The sequence below is a fragment of the Halichoeres trimaculatus genome, unplaced genomic scaffold, assembly GCF_033239565.1.
Source record: "Halichoeres trimaculatus isolate MK-OKI-2021-1 unplaced genomic scaffold, fHalTri1.1 fHalTri1_scaffold_16, whole genome shotgun sequence".
In the NCBI taxonomy this organism is placed as follows: Eukaryota; Metazoa; Chordata; class Actinopteri; order Labriformes; family Labridae; genus Halichoeres; species Halichoeres trimaculatus.
In genome coordinates, this window is record NW_027437194.1 from 22,608,994 (window position 1) to 22,630,996 (window position 22,003).

General features: G+C 39.4%; 2 protein-coding genes across 3 annotated transcripts in view; both read left to right on the plus strand.

Moving 5' to 3' along the window:
- Positions 1–260: 260 nt before the first annotated feature.
- slc25a1b (slc25a1 solute carrier family 25 member 1b) lies at positions 261–12,490 on the plus strand. The gene is made up of 9 exons (XM_074691128.1): positions 261–665; positions 5,597–5,704; positions 7,440–7,539; positions 7,783–7,921; positions 8,286–8,370; positions 10,611–10,715; positions 10,800–10,915; positions 11,008–11,081; positions 11,313–12,490. The coding sequence occupies exons 1-9, from the start codon at positions 551–553 to the stop codon at positions 11,425–11,427; spliced, it is 957 nt and encodes a 318-aa protein (XP_074547229.1). The 5' UTR covers positions 261–550; the 3' UTR covers positions 11,428–12,490.
- A 1,739-nt stretch (positions 12,491–14,229) lies between these two features.
- Positions 14,230–22,003, plus strand: part of pi4kaa (phosphatidylinositol 4-kinase, catalytic, alpha a) — a 32,147-nt gene continuing 24,373 nt past the window's right edge. For both annotated transcript variants that reach the window (XM_074690013.1, XM_074690012.1), the window contains exons 1-10: positions 14,230–14,427; positions 17,266–17,382; positions 17,461–17,554; positions 17,661–17,749; positions 20,014–20,086; positions 20,216–20,478; positions 20,558–20,624; positions 21,483–21,631; positions 21,733–21,798; positions 21,878–21,974. In XM_074690013.1, the coding sequence (XP_074546114.1) occupies positions 14,329–14,427; positions 17,266–17,382; positions 17,461–17,554; positions 17,661–17,749; positions 20,014–20,086; positions 20,216–20,478; positions 20,558–20,624; positions 21,483–21,631; positions 21,733–21,798; positions 21,878–21,974 (1,114 nt within the window). In that variant the 5' untranslated portion in view covers positions 14,230–14,328. The remainder of the gene's footprint in view (positions 14,428–17,265; positions 17,383–17,460; positions 17,555–17,660; positions 17,750–20,013; positions 20,087–20,215; positions 20,479–20,557; positions 20,625–21,482; positions 21,632–21,732; positions 21,799–21,877; positions 21,975–22,003) is intronic.

A 22,003-nucleotide genomic window follows, 5' to 3' on the forward strand; every position in this document is an offset into this window, starting at 1 on the left:
GAGTTAATGGTAAATGAAAATAATACAAAATAGAGAGTTGGGGAAACAAGAGTTTTATTTGTTATCAGTTGGATAGAGTTCTTGATTTCAGCCCAGCAGTAAACGGTGAAACCGCGCCCTCTACCGGTAGGCTGACGCAGTTATAGCAGCCCGGAAGTTTTAAAAACTACAGACCGTGCCCCATAGGAATCCGTCCGGTCTACCTTAAATGTCGGTGACAAAACATGACGTTTTTTTCCGTGTTGGGGAGGAGGGGAAGTATCAGGCCTGCTGCCCCGCCCTGAGCGAACACTGACTCGACGCTATCTGCCTGTGAGTACCACTGAGGGAACTCCAGCACGGACTTTATCAAGTCCAGACCAGCAGCCAGAGTCCAATGTTCACCGCTGCAGCCTGCCTGGCCTCTGTATGTTTGCGCCTGGACTCCTGCAGCACACAGCTCCAGACTGCATGAGGGCTTGAAGGCTGTTCGCGGTGATCCAGCACGCACCAGTCCGCGTTGACAGAAGGAAAAAGTTTGGAGGCCAGGGTCTCAGTCAGTCAGTCAGTCATGTCCGGACAGCCCAGATTCGTGAGCCCGTTTCACAGACCGCAGTGTTTGGCTGCTGCAGCGACTCCAGCGGGGAAAGCCAAACTCACTCACCCTGGCAAAGCGATCCTGGCAGGTAAGAAAGTTAGTGTGCGGCACGCGCTCCCCCTTCTCCTCCTCGTGCACACAGGGAGCAGTGTTAAAGTTGTTTACAAGTTTCAGCTGAGGGTGCAGATGTGAGCGCAGTGTGGCTGCAGCGCTGTGTCTTAACTGATGCACAGGATAAGTGTGGAGTGAGGACAGCATGCTTGCCTTAAAGAGACACCAGCCCCACTTTTTATTCAGGTGGAAAAAACAACAACAAAGAGAAGTTTCAAAGAACACAGAGGGGGATTCATGACTACACTCATTAACTTTCTTCCCACTCGTGCTGTCAGAACAGATTATTACAGCCTGTGCACACTGTAGCAACAATTGGTTATTGTACTGTGAGTTCATTCTGATAATCTGTGCCATTATTAGAGATATCTTTGTGTAAAGGCATTTTTGAGAGCATACTCCTCTTTAAACTCTCTGCAAACTTTTACTCAGGTGTAAGCAACAAGTTAAAAATAGTGCAAACATATATAGCTCTCAAGTTTTAACACTGTTTTCTGCAGGTGTTAATTGCAAAGCACGCAGGGTCAGAGGCCTTTAGCTCCCGTTGATTGATTTTAGTATACCTCAGACAGCATCAGTGTGAACATAAACTTGGATATGTTTCCAATGAGATTGAAATTGAACAGATTTTAAAGTAAAAGGTACCAAGAGACTTTTACCCTGCAATTAGGAGAGAAGTTAGGGGTAAAATAAGTTGTCACTACAGTGTCAACTGGAAAACATTGTTATAAACATTAACTCCTTAATAATTTAAAAAATGCACCATATCAGGTTTCATTGACTCAGGAGGCTGCTTTTCCTCATCACTGCTGAAGATTTTACATGTAAAGGTCAAGATAACTGTCTTCTCTGCAGAATTCAGGTCATGGCCTGAGTACTTACTGTTAGTGTTGGTAACATAGAGCTTTAATTAAAGATGTTTTAAGTACCATAAGAAGAAGGTGTTGAACCAGGTAATAGATAGTCTGGTTTGTATCTTTTTAGACCTTTAACCTTTAGTCACTGAAGTTTGTTTCAGACATAAACTCAGATTATCTCCTTGTGCTGTTAGTCAATCAGTGACAGGCGCTCAAACTTCACACAGAGCTCACCAATCATTATTGGTTTTATTGCATCATCAATGGGACGTAAGATGGAGTGAACCTGAGCTGCAGCTCCCGGTCAAAAGATGAGTCGGTTGGTTCATGTAGTTCTCTGTACAGGCCTGTCAGCAGTTTGGTGGGTGTTTTTCTGCTGACCTCTTGCCCCCATCCTGTGTGTGCTCAGAGGCCAGCCCCCTCTGGGTGTCCACGTTCAGTGCCATGAGCCACGATGACAAAGCACTCTGCTCTGTCAGCCTCATGAAGGACTGTCAGAGTTCAGCTCAGAAACTTCAGCAGAATCACAAACTTCATCTCCCATTATCCATACTTCACTGTTGTTCTAACATAAAGAATGTGAAATGTGATGTGCTGTAACAAAATTTAGATTAAAGAAAGACCTGGCTCGCTTTAATTGAACTACGACAATTCAAATGCAGATGTCTGTGAGATGCAGCCCATGCCAAGGCTTCAGATAACCTGTAATCTTTATTTTAACAGAACATATCTGTGATTTATTTGTAATAGCACAATACACAGCAATTTAACCCACTTATTTTGTGTAATTTTTGGTAGTAAGGGTGCAGGAAGGATGGATGACAGGTGTCAGCTAATTCTGCTCATACTTAAGAGCTGTTCCTGATTTTTTTGAAAGAGAACCAGATAATTCAGAGAAGTTTTAAGAAACAGCTTTTTTTTGATTGAAAGAGAAGGTTTTTAATTTTCTCTTTTATTAAAAAGGGAGAAAGTCATTTTTAGTCTTTATTTTGTCCCTCTGGTGCCCCCGTAGTATCTTGAACATGATTTACAGTGAAAAAAAATCCATATTTTTCCTCTTATTGGTGTTTTAGAACTCTTATTTCAGCCTCTGTCTAAACCATTTGTTTTCGCTGCTGTCTCTTTAAAGCTCCCCACTCCAAGAACCCCCTTCTCTCTAATTGGCCAGCCCTCTGGAGGTCTGTCAAGGGCAGACCTTTGTGTTTAAGGCCATCACTCCAATGTATCATGAGCCAGTTGAGAGATCCTTATGTGGTGACCTCATAATTTCAGCAAGTCTTGCAAAAATCTGGCACTATTTTTAGAACAGAGTGCTTTGGTCAGTTCACAAACAGATTCAGGGATTTCTACAACATATGAATGAGTAGAGGTTTGAAAATCTGCTCGTTTAGTCTGAGCATCTAGCATTGTGACTTTAAAGCTATGTTTAGGATACAGGAGAGCAGAATACGAGTTCTTGCAAGGTGCAAAGGCCCAGAGATGACTAGCCTAGCTTAGCAGAGAAAAAAGCGAACAAATCCAGTTTGACTCAGTCACATGTTCTACTGCGGTTGTTTAAAATGATAATCTACTGTTGGTCTAGAAAACTTTTCTTTGTCTGTATTTTGACTTGTCACAGCATGAAAAGTATAAGAAAAATCAATAGCCGTCTCAGATTTTGTTTCCACCAACACTTTTACAATTATTTCGGAAATCTGTAATAAACAGTTTCCCCTCATATTTCCACAAACACCAATTACCGGTTTCTTTCCAGCATCCCCTCCATGTTAAACCTGATGCAGTGGCTCTATATCTCTTTCCAGCTTGAATATGGAGACTTAAAGCAGGAACTCCACAGAGGTTTGTTTGCAGAATGATGATGTGGATTGTTTGTGGATCTGGTTTAATTTGTGGGTAGAGCTGCAGCGTGTTGTTAGCTGAAGGAATGCCTGGGTGTGTAGCTTTAAGAGCTCTGTTTGATGGCCAGCTTGTACTCGATGTTTTGGTGAACAACAATGTTTTGTCGAACTGTAATCTCGTGATTGTACGTGCACCAGCGGCTTGATGACTTGCATGTTTGAGTGAGTGCAGGCTGGAACCACTAATGAGTTCTCTGCATGGCATTTTGGATGGGAGGAAGCATGCTAGAAACCACAACATGAGTCCCTTTTTGGATTAGATGAGGATGGATAAAAGCCAAGAATCAAAACCAGTTACCACCGACATTGTAATGTTAGATTTTCAGATCCCTTTATTAAATCTTTTTTGCTCCTTTAGTTCTCTTTAAGACTGTGTTGCAGACTTTTCAAAGCCAGGCGGATTGAAGTAGAGGAATGTTTGTGCAATAACTTGTCAAACTTGTAAGCTCATGTGTGTATAGTCTGTCACCACTCTGTGAGAAAGCAAATAGTTTAATAGTTTGAGAACAATGTTTCTCAGGGTGACATGAGAAGGAATTAGTGGGTTTCATCAAATACAGAACATAATCATAACATCATTAAAAAAAGCAAGGACTAAAGTCAAGACTTGATGGGTGGACCTGATCAGAACAGACATGACTCTGTAGTGGAGATCACTGCATGTCTTCGGACACAGTTCATCTCTGCATCCACAAAGTCAGGTTCAAACTGGACCTTGCTAAGAGAAAACCAGAAATAAACCTAATCCAGAACCAGAAGGGACTTTCCCTGGACCCAAGCCCCTTTGAGGGGAAGTGGAAAACTGTCCCATGTTCTGATGAATCCAAATCTGACATTACATGTTTTAGCAAGACCACATTCTGATATTTCAGTAAACACATGTAATTTGTTGTCTTATCATTATTTGAGTTTGAGTTTGGGAATATGTGTTAAATAGTTCACAAACCATCAGATTTTTCACTATCCCCACTTCATAGAATAGAGCCCATTCTCTCAAACTACTAAAATATACTCCAATTGAATTATTATCAAGGTTGAAGCCAATAAAAAAAGCTCTAAGTAGTTAAAACTCAAACACAGCAAAATACAATTGTTGTACAACACATCACTATTAATTTTTCAAAATATAAACAGTAGTTACACTTTCCATGTGTCAGCTCAGAAAGTTATGTACACGTGTTTTTTGCAGACTTTCAAAGTTTTTGTTCCAACTTGAAGAGACCTTCACTTTGTGTCATTTTTCTGACACAACACGGTGGCTGCAGGGCTAAATTCTCCTTTTTCTTTCTAAAACGGTGAGTTTCTGCACTATATGCAAACTTGTGAGCACGTCACCAGTATCAGGCCATGCTCTGACTGCTGTGTGAGTGAGTATCTGCATGGTGAACTGTTGAACAGTGTGTGCTCTGAAGGATACACACCCCCTTCAGCTGGAGTCATGCCAGGGGGAGTTTCTGTAGGCAGAGTCTCACTGAGATCAGCTCAGCCAATCAGCTGCAGGCGCTGAGTTTGCTGTTGAACGGCAGATGTGTGACAGACCAGGTTTTAAGGTGGAGCAGATGATGGTACTGAAAATGAAAAGATGAATAACAGACAGGAAGTAATGCTCATATGCTTAAAACTTTCCCTATGTGCAACTTTTTCTAAGTTTGAAATGAATCTTTTTTTTTTCCAATGAGGTTTTGATTTGAATACATTTCAACTTTTTGACTGTAATTTCATTTATTTGTCATTAGTTTTCTTATATTTAAATATTTCATTATGCCTAAAAATTTTAGTATCAACATTGATTTCTCATTTTATTACATTTATGATACTTTTGTTTTAATCACGTTTACTAGAAAGGGGATACTGTAGACAACCCATCCAAAACATGGCAATAAGACAGTGAAACTCAGAGAGACTTATAAATTTGGTTTAAAAATCACTTAAAAACATAGTAACGTCTCTTTAAAAAAAAAAAAAAAAAGAACTCTTCTAATTCTGTTTGTGCTTTAACGGTTTGATGTGTAGGTGCAGTTTCCTCATGAATGCTTTTTTTCTGTGTAAAGCTTCTGTGTGATGAAGACAGAAACTAAAACTTACCCTTTATTCACTTTCTTTTGGTCCAAACCTGTCTGTGCTCTGATGGAGGATATTTTCTGTTGTTTCAGGAGGGATCGCTGGAGGCATCGAGATCTGCATCACCTTCCCCACAGAGTACGTAAAAACACAGCTGCAGCTCGATGAGAAGGCCAATCCTCCCAAATATAAAGGCATCGGTGAGTCTGAGGTCATTGACCTTTAAGTGAAAACTCTTTTCGTCCTGATACCAACACTGATACCTGGGCCTTTGTATTGGTTGTTACTGATACAGTTCTGGTCAGATGCCAGTATTAATTTATCTTTCTCTGCTCCTTGATATGAGGATCAGACTTCTTTAAATTTGTGAAGTTAAAGGAAATAGAATTATATTTACACTGACTGTGTTAGTAATTTATGTGACATAACTTTATGAGTCTGTATTTGACTGATACACGATACCAAGATTGTATCTAAGCATTGCAACTGTAGCGACTTCCAAGAAACAAAAAAATCGCTGAGAGGCTGAGGTTGGGCCTGGTCAAATGTCCGACTCGTCGGTGCAAAAACATCACTCAAATCCTGAAATAAACGATTGATCTTTTATTGTTGGAGTTGATCAAATTATAACAAACAGATTTTAACGTGAGAAAAGGAAACAACCGTCAACAAAAAATACGACAACCCAGCTCACCCCCTCTCTCCCTTCCACGCCACACAAAAACTATGACAGGTGACTTCAAAAAAAGGAAATCACTTCATATCTCCGCCCCCACTCAATACACCATACACCAATTAACGTGCTCCCCTCACAAACCAAAAAATTAACGTAAAAACAACCTCACACCTCAAAATTCCAAAAATACCAAAAAAAAACCAATAAATGTATTCATGGCTCCTACAGCAACTGTCAGGTATAAAGCAATAAAATAGAGCAGCTCTGGTGTGAATGTTGAGATCAAAGCGTCAAGCATTAAACCGAACTGTATGAAGCCAATAACAAAATTTGTTTTTATTAAGTTAGCAGACTAGAAACACCTGTTAGTATGATATCAAATTCTACTCTACAAACCACAACACCTCATGACAAACATGTCGCAAAACGTTAACATTTCCAAAGCTAAAAATGAAGCTGTTCCCCTTTTATGTCTCTCACTCATACTTTAACTTATCGAAAAAAAATAACACTGTTGTGTGTAAATCTAAAGGCCTCCTGTTTCCTCAGTAATTTTTGCTTCTCTGCTTTATAAATGTGTTGATCAATTATTAATTTTAGATTTCCTATTTTCTTGTCATCAGTGAGACATTCAATGCCTGTCTGTCATTTAAAACGCTGATAAACTGTTTTAACATGAATTGCTTGTTAGGGGTAAAAAAAAAAAAAATCAATCAATCACGTTTTGATACATTTATCTTACCCCATTGGTAGATATTAAGTCTAATAAAACCATTTTAACAAGTAAAGTAAAGGATAAACACTTGTGTAGAGTTAAGTTTTTGCAGTGTATGTCCTGCAGCAGCTCACTTTGCTTTTTAATAATTTGATTCAGTTCAGTGTGAGATCTAACAACTGCCCCAAAGTTACCTCAGCCGTTAGATCTCTGCTGCTGTAACAACACTCTGTAGTAAGCGTAGTCGTTGTGTTTTTGCAGATCTGAGAGCAAACATGAAGCACCAGTTGTGTATTTGCCCAGTGATCTGATCTTTGTTATCTGTTGGTGAACTTTGGCACACACTTTGACATGTTTGTGTGCAGGAACTCAGCGTGACGGCTGCAAAATTCACACATGGGTCCCAAAACGTCACTGTTTTTATCTTTGAATAAAGTATGCTGTAAAAGGAAGACAATACTCATCTTGTCATTCTTTCTTTTCTTTCTTTTTTCTTTTTGCTTACTTTAAACCCTGTGATTTGTTCCCTCTGCTCTCTCTGCAGTGGACTGTGTGAAGCAGACGGTGAACGGTCATGGGGTGAGGGGTCTTTATAGAGGCCTCAGCTCTCTGCTGTATGGATCCATACCTAAAGCAGCTGTCAGGTACCACAACTATTCAGCCTGTGCATGCACACTCAGCTTATTCCTGATTCATCTTTACTGTCAGAGTCTGATGAAGCTGCTACACTTCTGAAACAAACCAAAAGTATCTTTTTACATCTCAATCTTTATTTATCTCAGGTGTGATGATTTGTGCTTCTCTCGTGTTTTTCAGTTGAAGTTGTTCCTATAACGTTCCGTTTTGAGTCATTAATCTCGTGTTTTATCCTTTGTTTCCTCCCACAGGTTCGGGGTGTTTGAGTTCCTCAGTAATAAGATGCGGGATGAAACGGGTAAACTGGACAGTAAGCGAGGCTTCCTCTGTGGGCTCGGTGCTGGAGTTGCTGAAGCTGTGGTCGTGGTCTGTCCCATGGAGACTGTGAAGGTGAAGAAAGAAGCAGTGTTTAACTGACGCTCAGAAGAAAACATGAAACAATCTGGTTTATGTAGCTGATCTGTTAGCATGCTAACTCCCAGAAACAGTGATTTACTCTGAGTCATATTTGTTTCCCTCTGATGAACTTCAGCTCAGTTTATGTCTCTGCTGACTCTCATTTCACCCATCCATCCTCCTCTGATAGAGATGAGGGCTCTTTATATCCCCATTAGAGTGTTTCTGATCCTGTGGAGCACATAAAGACCCTGCATGCCCCAGATTTCAAACCTTATCTGATTTGTTTCTATTCTGACTCACTCATTGTTCTGATTTTTGGATTTATCAATTAATCATTCTGATGATGTCGTTTCAGGTCAAATTCATCCACGATCAGACGTCAGCTAACCCTAAATACAGGGGATTTTTCCACGGGGTGAGGGAGATTGTGAGAACTGAAGGTAAGGATGAGTTGGGCTTTACTGCCTCCTGCTGGTTCAATTCATCCACTGAAGTTTGTCCAGTCTTGTACGTGTCTTGATCGTCTCGTCTGATATTCATTCAAAATTTGCCTCAGTCAGACAGACATTTTCTCTTGTTGAATGAAGCAAAAAAAAAAGCTTTTTTAAAGATAAAGGATGAATGAGTAGATTTTTTTGTGCTTTCCATGTTTCTGCATTTTAGTCAATATGTTGTAATTTACTGTGATATATTTATTTTTTTGGTGTATTTGATCATATCTTCTTTACTAGTTTCAACCCTCTTCCGGGGTCTTCATCAGGACCCTTTCAAACAGTAAAACTTAGAAGACAGTATGAACCTTTTCAAGCTAATGATATCTTCTTTATGTTTAACTTTATGGTTTTTTTTAATTAATCTTTAAAAAAAGAAGTATTTTCCACGTAAGATGGAAACAGTCAAAGTCATACCCATATATAAATCAATAAATAGACTCTCTAACCATAGACCAGCCCCTTTTTTCTTACAGTTCTAGATCAGGGGGCACCAACCTTTTTTAGACCAAGGGCTACCTCACGGCAAATGAGTGACATGAAGGGCTACTTGTTCGATAAAAACTTTCTTTACAAAATTGCACAGATCACTTTCTAACAACATTAATCATAGAAGAAGTGGTGATACTATTTGAGGAGACTGCTTACAGGTCAATGGTAATTATTTCACAATGATTTACACAACAATGATGGTAGTAAGGAGCTCCATTATGACCAGTGCGTTTTTTTGGATCACAGGCACCAAGTTGGTGACCCTGTTCTAGATAATCTTGAAAAAATAATTTATTATTCAAGACTGAATGAAGGTTTTTATTACAAAACACAATAAACTGTACGAATAATACTATGGATATAGAAGAATTCATGGATTAATAGACGTACTAGAATATATAACTACTTCCATATAAAAAGATAATATTTGATTATGACTATTCTGTATGCATTCTTTGCAGATCAAACTGACTTAGTTTAAAATGGAAATGGGTCTAGTCTAGATAGACCAGATAAGTTCTGTACTACTGTCCTTGTCTAACAAGACTCCTGTTGAGTCATTACACTAAGTGTGTAGTGGCAACTGATAGTTTTCATACACACATGTTTTATCTTTATTTTTTCTTCTTTCCTTTTTAAATGTTTGAAATGAATGAATAAATGAAATGCTCATATGAGGACAGGGTCAAAAGGATTTAAGTATCTCTAGACATTAGATAGTTAACTTAAAGCCCTTGAACTGATCATTGAAGTCCACAAATGTTCAGAAAAAGCTTCAGATAGCCCAACAAGTGTCATGTTGAATATGGGGCAAAGGTTACCAAACCTGGACACGGCGAAGACTCCTGCAGCCTCTGGCAGGGACTCCTCTTAAATTTGTTTCAACACCATTTTGATGACACGTGATTACACAAAACATCAGACTTCTAATTGAATTCAATGTCATTCACGAACAAGCATTATATGAATAATAGCCCCAAACAGTATGAGGACAAAAACTCAATCACGCTACACCTGGTGAAGTCCAAATACAAAGAATTAAAAATCTTCAATGATAGTCCTATGTTGATTTTCTGTTGATAAAAATGTCAACATTTATTTCTGTTAAAGCATTTTTATAAACAATGTTTGGTGGGTTAATTGTGAAAACATCTGGGCAGATAACTGCCACAAGAAAACAATTCTTTCTGTTTTTGGATCATACTAGTTTGTTTTTGATGCCCAGGTGGTGCTCTGTGGCTGAGGTTTTTATAGCTGATTAATTTTTGGTAGGTTCCCTGGTTGTCTTTTAACCTTCCCTTTGGATACTTTTTCATCTAAAGAGGGATGGGTAGCTCAGTGTAGCTGCTTGATACTGATGCTGGCAGTGATGTGTGTTATTGTTTTAAACTAGGACTAGCAGAGAAAAAGAACACATGGATCTCAAATTGAATTGAGTAATAATACCTTGAAATATTATGTTTGGCTTTATTTCAGCCTCTACCTCCCTCCCTTTTCTTTCCTTCCTGCAGAGTTTCCACGGGCCTCCTGCCAACCCCCCAGTCTGCTCTGATAAGAGGCTCTGTAGTCCACAAAAATCCCTTCTCTTATCTTTTGAAGGATATTTTTCTTCCACAGTGTCCAGCTCCTGCAGAGTGTTTTCATTTCCAGGTTATTCCACGTTCATTAAAGTGAACCTCATTCTGCTCTGTTTTCAGGTCTTAAAGGGACTTATCAGGGCCTGACAGCTACTGTGCTGAAACAAGGCTCCAACCAGGCCATCCGCTTCTATGTCATGACTTCACTGAGGAACTGGTACAAAGGTTCGTCATCACACCTGTCCATCAATTCATGATCAAACGACCAACATCAGCAGCTCACAAATCATTTCTGTCCTTTGTTTGAAGGTGATGACCCCAACAAAGCCATTAACCCTTTGATAACTGGACTGTTTGGAGCTGTTGCTGGTGCTGTCAGTGTGTTTGGAAACACTCCTCTGGATGTCATAAAGACCAGGATGCAGGTGAGTCAGATTAATAACGTGTGTCTCTCTTAATGACGTGGTTTTATCCTGAGCAGAGAAACTAGCGAGTCTGTGTTTTTGCTCATCATCAGGGTCTGGAAGCTAGCAAGTACAAAAGCACCTTGGACTGTGCCGTCAAGATCATGAAGCACGAGGGACCGCTGGCGTAAGTGTCTGTGTGTGTGTCTGTGTGTCCTTCATGAGGGGTGATGATAAAAGATGCTCGCATACATCTGGGTCATGTATTTATCATGAGTTTTGGCTCCGTTATTGATTTAAAAACACAAAACTAATTTTATCACCGGAGAAAATACAAGTGTAAAAGTTGTGTTTTCCCTCCAACTGGGTTCTTCTCTTTGTTAGTCACATATTCATGCCCCGTTTCTCTCCCTGTCAGGTTCTATAAGGGTACTGTTCCTCGGCTGGGCCGTGTGTGTATGGACGTGGCGATTGTCTTCATCATCTATGAGGAGGTCGTGAAGGTGTTGAACATTGTTTGGAAGACAGATTGAGACGAACATCGTGGTGCTAAACGGATCTCCTCAAACCCTGGTTCTAGGTTCTAATATCTACCTCTGAGTGATTTTCAGACAGAAAAAAAAGGGTTTGGTATCTTCTTGATTTTATTTGTAACATTGCAATGACAGGTGGAAGCTTGGCCTGCATGAAAACAGCTCCAGACTGCAGAGTTAAAGCTCACACTTGTGTCTTTTATGAAATCCAGAAAGGGGACGTTCCTTCAGAGCTCAGGGAAAAGGAACAAAAAGCATTTATTTGGTTGATGAGTGAAATGTGAAGATTATCAAAAAGGAGAGGTGTGTCACCTACAGCGCTTTAAGTTCAGTTTATCCCAACAGAGAAGAGAAACCAGACCCACTTTAATGTGATTCACACACTGTAGACTAAGACTTATACTTGAAATGAGCATATATATATACCAGAGATCAAACCTTTTAAGCCCTTTAATATGCAAGATGCTCCTTTACTTAAAGAAATCCTTCGAATATATCATTAATTTACTGATGAAATAAATTATATTCAAATATCACATGCTAACAAGGTACCGTTACAGCTAAATGCCTGGAATATATCCATTCAGATTGTAGACTCCATAGAAATGCACATTTCTCCTGAACACAGTTTGAAGAGTGTAAACCATACAGAGCAGGAATGGGGACCCAGATTTTTATTGTTGGAGTTACATCTTTTACCAAATTAAGGTCTTAATGTTTTTTTTTTAATGGAAAAGTTTGAATCTTTGAAAAATGAAACGAAAAATCACTGACTTTTCTGAGAAATCAAGAATTTATCCAGAAGTGCTGATTGAAACTCAGAACTGGGATTTGCTTTAAAATTTTGACTTTATTTCCACAACACTGTTTTTTTTTTCATGCCTTTCAAAGAACTGACAATTTTCTCAGAAAAATTTGATTAACAGTTCTGCTAACTTCAGAAGTTTTATCTTGAAATCAGAATTGTGATTTTTTTCAGAATGTTTAGGTGAATTTCAGAATCCCAAGTGAAAACAAGTCATCCCCTCCACATAAATGTTTATGGCCCTTATTCTCTTTTTTTTTAAAAGATTTATTATTTTGCAGAGATGTTTTATTTCATATCTTACGGGACTTATGCAATAAAGAAGTGCCTATGTATTGTATGATTCATTTTGAGATTACGAATGGTTGATTGTTGTATGACCTTAGTCACTACAGATTTTTTTTAAAATATTGAACTCAGTTGCACACCTTGCAGTGTTGCCGGATGTTAATTTCCAGGCTGATATTTCTGACATGTTCTTATCCTTTTTACTCATATTCACTGTTTGGATTAATTTCTAACTTTTAAATTTTTAACTGGCTTCACTGCATCAACATGCCGTTTGAGAAACGCCATTAACAGTGCCTTCCATCTCATTCCATGGGTAACAATATGCCTTAGAGTAGATTTTATTGCAGATTTTCTAAATTTGTGTTTCACGTTTATGGATGTAAGTGTAATTGCCTTTTCTTATACACCAACTGCTGACCCAATGTGCCAACTGCTGCTCATGAACGTATGATGCCTTGTTAAGACTGGAGTTTGCAGCTTGTGGGTCTGGCATGTTTACATGCAATGCAATCATTTGTTTAACAAATGTTTACTTTTAGAAAACCCTCTTTCTGCTCCAGCTGCAGCTTGACTTTTTTAGATTTGTTGAGTATTTAACTGTCTTAAATTTTCATATCCTCATGAGGAAACTAACAGCAGTAAAAACCATGTATTGTGCCTTCAGTTTAATTAAATCTGATATATAAGCTCACAAATAAACACGGGATCAGACTGTTAAAGTAGTTGTCTTTATTTGAAGTATAATCAAGATCTTGTTTCTTTTTTTTTTTCCAGATACAGCTTTTCTCCTCCTTTACATTTTATTTGAGCAGTAGTTTTTACTATCTTTATTTAAAGCCATTTTCTCAGCTTGAGAGCATGACTGACTGATCTTATCAAAATATTTAGTGGGAGGGTGTGTGGTGATGATGATGATTTTACACACACACACACACACACACACACACACACACACACACACACACACATACACATACATATATATATATATATATATATATATATATATATATATATATATATATATATATATATATATATATATATATATATATAATTAAAGGAGCCAGCTTTATCTGTGGTAATTGCAACCTTGCTTTTTTTAATCTTGTTTGTATTTTTCAGTATTTCAACCCTTTAAGTTCTATTTTATTATATGTAAGCCTTATGAGGACATGGGGACATGCATTCTATTTCCTTATTTTGATGTTAAGTTTACGGTAATTTATTTATGGATATTCAGGAATACTGAGTAAAAATAAATGTTATGTTGAGCTACCTTGAGATAGTAGGATCAATGAGTCATGATCTCAAGACCACTACTTCAACGACCATAAACATCCATTGGTATTTAATGTGATGAGATCAATTTACACGGGACAGCAGACTTTTTTGTAGTAAGAAACCAAAAAAAAGTTGTTGGGATAATGATCTCCAGAAAACATTGGGAATTGACTGGAGAGAAAAACAAGACGAATGGATGGCTTAATACAACTTAATATTGTATCTTTCATTATTTCTATTTTCTCTCCTCTGACGTTTCCTTTATACTGGTGCCTGAGCAGTGCCTAATAAATCCATTTATTCACTTATTGGTACTTTATGGCACCGATGGTAACCATAGACTGTTTCTGTTTCTTATCCTCCGCTCTTTCCATTTCCTCCTGTGACCTTGCCTCTCGCAGTTTGGACCTTGCGCTCGCCGTAGCTGTCATTGGACTTCGCTTTTTGCTCCTCCTTCTTCTCTCTGGGACTGATGACAGGAGATGTTTGTGTTGGTGTGTCTGTACTAACTCATTTTAATCATGTCTCTCAATGGAGGCGGAGGCAGAGGGTTTTACTTTAACACCGTCCTGTCTTTGGCTCGGTCGTTGGCGGCTCACCGGCAGGCGCCGATTGAAAAGGTAACACATACAAACGGAACGTGATGATAGCAATGAGCTAATACCTGTCAGAGAGACTCTAACGTTAAGGCCCTGTTTTACTCCGTTTAGCTACCCGTGCAACCAGTGCTGTGGGTTAAATTACACTGGTAATACTTTCTATAACACTTACATGTATCTTCCTATAGGTAAAACTGCGACACAGCGTATGTAACTGACATCAAAGGCGGCTAACGGGGGCTAACGTTAGCTTGTGTTGAACCTGTGTTAATCGCAGATTATCTTCTGAGATATGGAGAAAGGAGCCCTCACGTGCCATATGTTTACACCTTTACCTTTGGCATCACTCTGCTTCACACACCTTTACCTTTGAGATTACTCTGCTTTTTACAACAGTTTATCAACACTGACTCATTCATCAAAGTTAACCTGTCAGTCGCAGCTGTGACTCTAGTCCTCTATTTACAAATTAAAATATGTGCATTTTCTATGATAAATATTTACCTTTTTACAATATTAATACTAGGAATCGATGGTTTTCTGTGTGTGCATCCATAATATGTTCGTATTGCTTATATTAATGGATAATTATATACTAATAAGAAGAATGATACAAACAATAATGCAAATAACTTTCGAAAGTGCTGTACAACAACAAGATCAAAATAACGTGAAAGGATAGAAAGGTAGAAATGAAAAAAAAAACAACATTAATAGTAATACAGTTCAATAAGCAGTCTAAAATAATATAGAGGAAGGTTGACTCCATGGACGGCTGGGGAACTTATTATCCACCCAGTCAAACATTCACAGATAAAAAAAAAAAGTTAAAGATGATTGAAGAAATATTTCAAAAGTGGGTGTTGCAGAGTTTTTCTCTCTTTAAACAGTCAATAGAGTCAGCAGATTTAACAGCAGGAGGAAGTGAAACCAAGTCAGCTAAAACAGCAGAAGAACAGCCAGCTTTACTTTTAAGATTTGAGGGCAGAATTTCCTGAAAGTTCATGTTAAATGACCTAGGAGGTCATGCAACCATGCAGGAGCTGCAGGAGCTTAGAAGTTGTAAACAGAGGATGAAATCTTACATTTTTACACACAAAATTACAGAAAATATTAAAACAAAATGCCAAAAGTTTCATGGGACAGGTTTGAAACACATGGATGCAGAACCAAACCTCTGAAGACTGCTCAAAGCCAAGTTGAAAAAATAATGAGACACGCAGTTCCTAACAGCAGCCAGGCAGTTTTCTAAGCACACTAAGTTTCTGTAGCTGTTGGCATTAACAGAGAACAAAATGTCATCAGTGAAGCAATGACTGGAGGATATATAGAAATGATTAGAAACATCCAGGGGAAGAGCTCATGCTAGTTTCAAATAAGTGACATTTGTCGTTGTTTGGTGCCATATGAATGAAGATCGATTGATTGATGTACAGCACTTTGCTTTACACAGCTCACTGCTCACTGATATTGATTGGGTCAGTGTAACGTTGATGTGACTGCAGCATTTTCCAGTGACAGTTTAGCCGATGATGCGTCTGCTCTCAGCAGTCAATGAGAACAGTTTGAACTCTGAGCAGGATCATGAACCAGGCTAAACATCAAGCTGCCCTGAGGCTTTTGAAGACCCAGGTCCACTGTATGTGTGTGTGTGTTAAGTTTTTTTTAAATGTTTTGACGGTAGCTGATTTCAACGGAACGTTATATTGATAACTCACAATTTATAGCATAATCTTTTAATTTACATGCTCATTCAGGTCTGCCATGTCCTATACCGTCTCCTGTTCAGCTTTTACTCCATGCAACAGCTTCAAAATTTTGGGAAAAAAATGGCATATATATTTTTTTTTGAAATAAAAATGACGTGTTGATTTAACAGCAATACAGTTAATTCCGGTGTCAGTTTTGTCTTCTAATATCTTGAAATCAGACATTTTTCTGAACTTGTCAGGTGAATGTGGCTCAGAGTAATCCTAAGTAGGCATTTTTACTAAAATAAAACACAAAGATTTGCTAAGATTTCAGTTTTTGCGGTGCACAGCTGACATCTTGCATTGAGAAATAACATAAAGTTGCCATGGAATATTGGCCAATCAGAATCGAGTATTGAACACAGATGTGGGGATGTGGACCAGATGAGCTGGGTCTGTTTTACACTGAACCATCTCCTGATTCCTATCCATGGTGAATTTTCTGCTCTCCTTGTTGGGAAACGTCAAACACAGGGGCTTTTCTTCTGCACACCCACCTCGTTGTCTGTAGTTTAACCTTTAAGCTCGTGTCAGGAGAGGCTTTGGTCTTAAGAAGGTTTTTTTTCATTTCATATTTTCCATGACCACATTTTTCTGTCAACTTAAGAGGATTAGCTGGTGTCCAAGCACAGCAGGGTGAACTCTGGCACACTTTCAGATAAAAACCCAAATCCTTGTTTTATTTTTAATAACTGTTTGATACTGACTGATGTAACGGGGTCAGTTTGCCCTTTGAAATCCAGCATTAAAATATTTTAGCAGAAGTCAGCAGAGTAAAACTTCCTCATAGAAGATCCTCAATATTTACATCCTCTTCAGATCAAACGTATAGGAACTAGTGATCCCCCTCCCTGTGTTTGCAGTCAGAGTTTGAGTCTGGCTCTTTATCCTGACTCACGTTAATGCCAGAGGCAGCTTTGGCTCGATTCCCAACTCACATAGAGGCCAAAAAATCATTATCACTAATGAAGGGAGACAGGACTGATGTATGTGAGCCCTGAGAGCAGGTGGAGTCAGAGCTTTTTATAGATGATACCATCCAGTAGCTTCCAGCTCTTCTTTTCATTAAGCCAGCTGCAGATCTCAGTCACGTGTCGTCCTCCCATAGGTACAGAAACTACAATGCATGTGCCCCGTGGACTTCAGAGGAGTTTTTCAGCTGGATGAGAGGAGGAGAGACGCTGTCATTGCACTCGGCATCTTTCTGGTGGAGTCAGAGCTGCAGGTGAATAGTGAATCTATATTTGAGGTAACATTAAGTCTACATTGGTTTATAATATGCTTTGGATCACTTGTCTTGCAGCACAAAGACACCATCGTCCCGTACCTTCTTGGGCTGCTCAAAGGCCTTCCTAAAGTCCAGTGGATTGAAGAAAGCTCAGAACGCAAAGGAAGAGGTAAAGACACTCTCTTTTATCTTCCCCGTATGCACAACTGACATTCTGTTAGCAGTTAGTGTTAGGCTTCTGGTTTTTAACATGTGATTGCCTTCCTCTGTTGCAGAGACCCTCCCTGTTGCTGAGAACTTCAGCTTCTCTCTGGTAACACTTCTGTCAGATGTTGCTCAGCGTGATGAATCCCTGCGACCACAGGTGTGTTTAAGGGTGTGTTTGTGTGTGAATGGGTAAGGGTGTGTTGTAGGTGTCACCACTAACGGTAGCTTCATGAGGGATTAATGTTCCAGTGCCAAAGAACTTTGATTTTTAGCATTTGCTGCCAATGCACTCCTCACATTTAAAAAGATGTGTCAATTTGTTGGTACTTTTGAGTTGAAATTAAAACTATTGATCAAAAATCAAACTGTAGCAGCCCTTAGCAGCGATTAAATCAGCTCAGGATCAGCCGGGTGCAGTGGTCAGGGTTGTTGTCCCAGAAGGTTCCCATAGGAAGAAGGTTCCTGGTTTGATTCTGCGTCTTGAGTTTGTGTTTTCTTCCATGTTCTCTCCAGCTTCCTCCCACAGTCCAGAAACATGCTCATCGGGTTGATTAGTCACTGTAGAACACCCGTAGGTGTGAGTGTGTGTGTGTGTGTGTATGGTTGTTTCTATGATAAGCTGGCGACATGTACAGGGTGTTGCATCCAATGACAGCTGGGAGAGTTCTGACTGGTGCAGTCTCTGTATTCCTCATCAAGCCAAAATGAGCTCTTCAAAAAGCACATTTCCTTTACCATTAATAACTGATTGACATTCAACTAATATTTAATGTTTAAGCTCATTATCGCACTGTAAAAAACACACTGACAAAACTGTCTTCTAATTTAAACACAACAATCAAAGACTCTGCACTTGAAATATTACAACAGGAGTGGCCAACCAGTCAGAGACCAAGAGCCACAGAAATTACTGTGGTACTACCAAGAGCCACATCACACACGTGGTCTTAAAAACACACTTCCTCTCACACACAAACAAAATAACATAAAATGAAAATTAATACATTTCCATTTTCAAACCGTATTGTGTTTAAATTGGTACTTGGGGGCGTGTTAAAAGCAATTTTCTGTTTTTATTGCAGAAGAGATGAAGGTCCATCTATCTATCTATGATTGCATGAGCGATAGAGAGGAGTACACGTAGAGAAGAGAAACTGAAACTTAAGTATCAATCTCATCCAAGCGGCAACATCTGGTCTGAGAATATGAGACAATGCGGAAGTGCTAAATCTGCTGTTTCTCGAGTGTTCGCTTAAGGCTGGCTCCGGAAGTAGCGGAAGTCACATACACACCAAGCCAAAAAAAGCAGTTTTCAAAGCAGAAATTAACCTTTTTACAGCCTGGTTCAAAAAACGTCTCCTGTCTGAGTCGCTAATTTTACAACCGGCACCCACTGTACGGGGGGTGAATTTTTTTCAAACGCGGCCGTTCAGAGGATATCAAGATCGCGAGCTCCCCCAATCAGAGGCACAGCTGAGGGTCACGTGACGGCTGGCGCCCTATGGCTGTAGGCGAAGCCCTTGCCACTACCAGTATGGCCGCTATAGCCGATGTGCTTCATTTTCCGTTTCAGAAACAGACAGGTGACGTCGGCGAGACTATGTCCATGTTTTATACAGTCTATGATCTCATCACCCAAGTATTAATCAATACTGATCCCAAGGGTGCAGATATTTCCACATGTCCCTAGAGACCATGAATGCCTTTCTACTTTGACATTCTTATTGTATTGTTTGCATGTAGCAACTACCAAGCATGCCAATCTGCCCAATGATACGTGCTTAGGGTTTATAAGCAGAGCGTGCAGGGATGCTGCATTATGTGTACTAATTCTGGGAGTCCTACTTGGAAAATAATAACACATAAAATGCTTTTTATTTAACTGTCGCAGCTCAGTTGTGTGTTTTAGTTTGTTGGAATTACTTCTCTTTTGTCTTGTACCTGCTGTGCAGAGTCTTTTCATCAACAAAGTTTCAGAGAAGGAGGTTTGGGAAAGCATGCAAAGATCCTAAAATGGCATTTGATTCCAATTATGCTCCACAACCACCAGGCTACCACAGGACTAGAATATGAAATCTGTTTTTTGTGCCTTAGAGTTGGTTTCTCACTGCTGCGGCTCAGACACGCTGTCTGAGGAAACACAAAGAGACCGTGTGCCAACATAATCCAATGAATTTTAACTCAGGCTTCTTGTAGCTTCATGTTAGTCTCAGCTGAACTTTACAACCGGCGCTCACACAGAACAACCCTAAATGTTGTTTTTCATCACTTATTAGAACAATGTTTTACAGACAGAAGGAACCTTGGACCAGTAACAGTGATAAACATAAATATGTGAATGAATGTGAGTGGTAATCTAAAATGATCAAAACCTTAAATCATAATCATGTTGAGTATGTGATGCTGTAACTTCTTCCTCAGATCCTGGAGGCAGTCATGGACCTCATGCAGGTGCTGCAGGACATCTGCAAGAGTCCAGAGGCTCATGATAAAGGTGCCAACACAACATAATACAGCTCAGCACAGGAACTTTACTTTACTATACTTTGATGCTAAGTTACTTCATTGTTTGCTATAACAACATTTTATTTCTACTTCCTCTTTGACCTTTTCCCTTCTCTAGAATACCTGTGCAGGTACACTGTGCCCACCCTGCTCGGTGTTGCTCGAGCATTTGGTCGATACAGCAACACAGACGAGCCGTTACTGTCCAAGCTGTTCCCTCGACCAGCTGCGCCTGTGCTGCCTTCAACCGAAGAGGTCGACTCAGTGCACCGACGCTCCTTCAACGACTTCCGCTCCATCCTGCCGAGCTCGCTGCTCACAGTTTGTCAGGGAGACACCCTGAGACGCAAAGGCTCCTCTCTGTCCAGTGTGTCACAGCAGGTACAGATTACCTGGCTAAAGTTTATCACCTTTATGAAAGCTCTACAGGTGTTACACGTCTGATGTTGTTTGTTTACAGGCCAGTCCAGAGAGAGCCTGTCTGACCCCCAGCTCACCTGCTGATCCTACTGCTCAGTACTTTGAGGGTGAGTCACATAAACCTGCTGGGCTCATGGCAATAGACTGATAAATTGTAGTATTATTTTAAATTTCACATCTGGTCTAGTCCTGTTGACTCTCCAGAAACTACAATCTAATCAAGTGTTTGTGTCTTATTTTTAATAGGGATGCACGATATTGGATTTTTACCGATATGCCGATATATCGAAACCCCTTTTGGCCGATACCGATACCGATAATCACAAGTTTGTTTGTTTTTTTCACTGTAAAGAAAGCTAAGTCTATCCTGTACTGAAATGTATATGTTACTCTAATTGTGACGGTCTTATTTGTTTAAGAAACACACATAAAACAAGACAAAAAACATTTGATTTTACCATAAATAAGAAATGTATTATTTTTTCAAACTCAAGACATTCAGTATTGAAATACAGAAAAATAATTTCTTTAGATCACATGAACTTTAAATGTACAATGCATTTTTAAACATAACCAAGTTGCATTTGATTATTTTAGAGCTACTGTAACAACCTGGTGACAGACACAGAGCTCTGCAGTGCAAATAAATGAAGTGCTACATTTTATTTAAGGAGCTTATTTTACAGATGGAAAATAATAATAATCCTATCTGAATAGCACCTTATCAGCTGTACCTATCGGCAGAAATTTTCATATCTGCCGACGATACTGTGCCGATAATATCGTGCATCCCTAATTTTTAATTAAAACATCTTATAAGACTTAATATGAGCCACATTCACCTGACAAGTCCAGAAAAATGTCTCCTGCAAAAGACAAAAATGATGCCTGGATTGCTTCAAAAATATAACCTGCCACTGTTACAAGCCAGTCAGTTTCATTCTTCTTATCTCTCTCCTCCTCAGGATCCTACCTCCCTGATGGCAGTGCAGTGGACCCAGATTATTACTTCTCCACTATCAGCTCCAGCTTCTCTGTCTCCCCTCTGTTCACTGGAAGCAGCACAGGAGAGTTTCAGGTCCCTCTGGATACCCTCAGACAGCTCCTCCACATGGTCAGCACCAAGACAGATTCAGTGATGTACATTGTTTAACAAACACATGCAGCATTAACAGAAAGGAAGAGGATTTAAACCAAGTTTTTCTTCTGTAACAGGTCGAACAGTTTGTCTCTGAGCCGTTTCTAAAATCCCTGGATGATTCTTTGGCAGAACTCTTGGAGGTACGAGTCTGAAATCATCAAAGACATCTGCTGACCCTGTGTTTGACTGTTTTATTGATTTATTTCTACATCTTCGCAGCTGAATCCTGGTCTTCACCTCTACTACAAAACCTTCAGTGATCCTCTGTATGTTGCTATATTCAAGATGCTCAGAGATGCGCTGTACAATCTCAAAGGTAAAGATGCAGCTCTTTAAAGCCGTGAC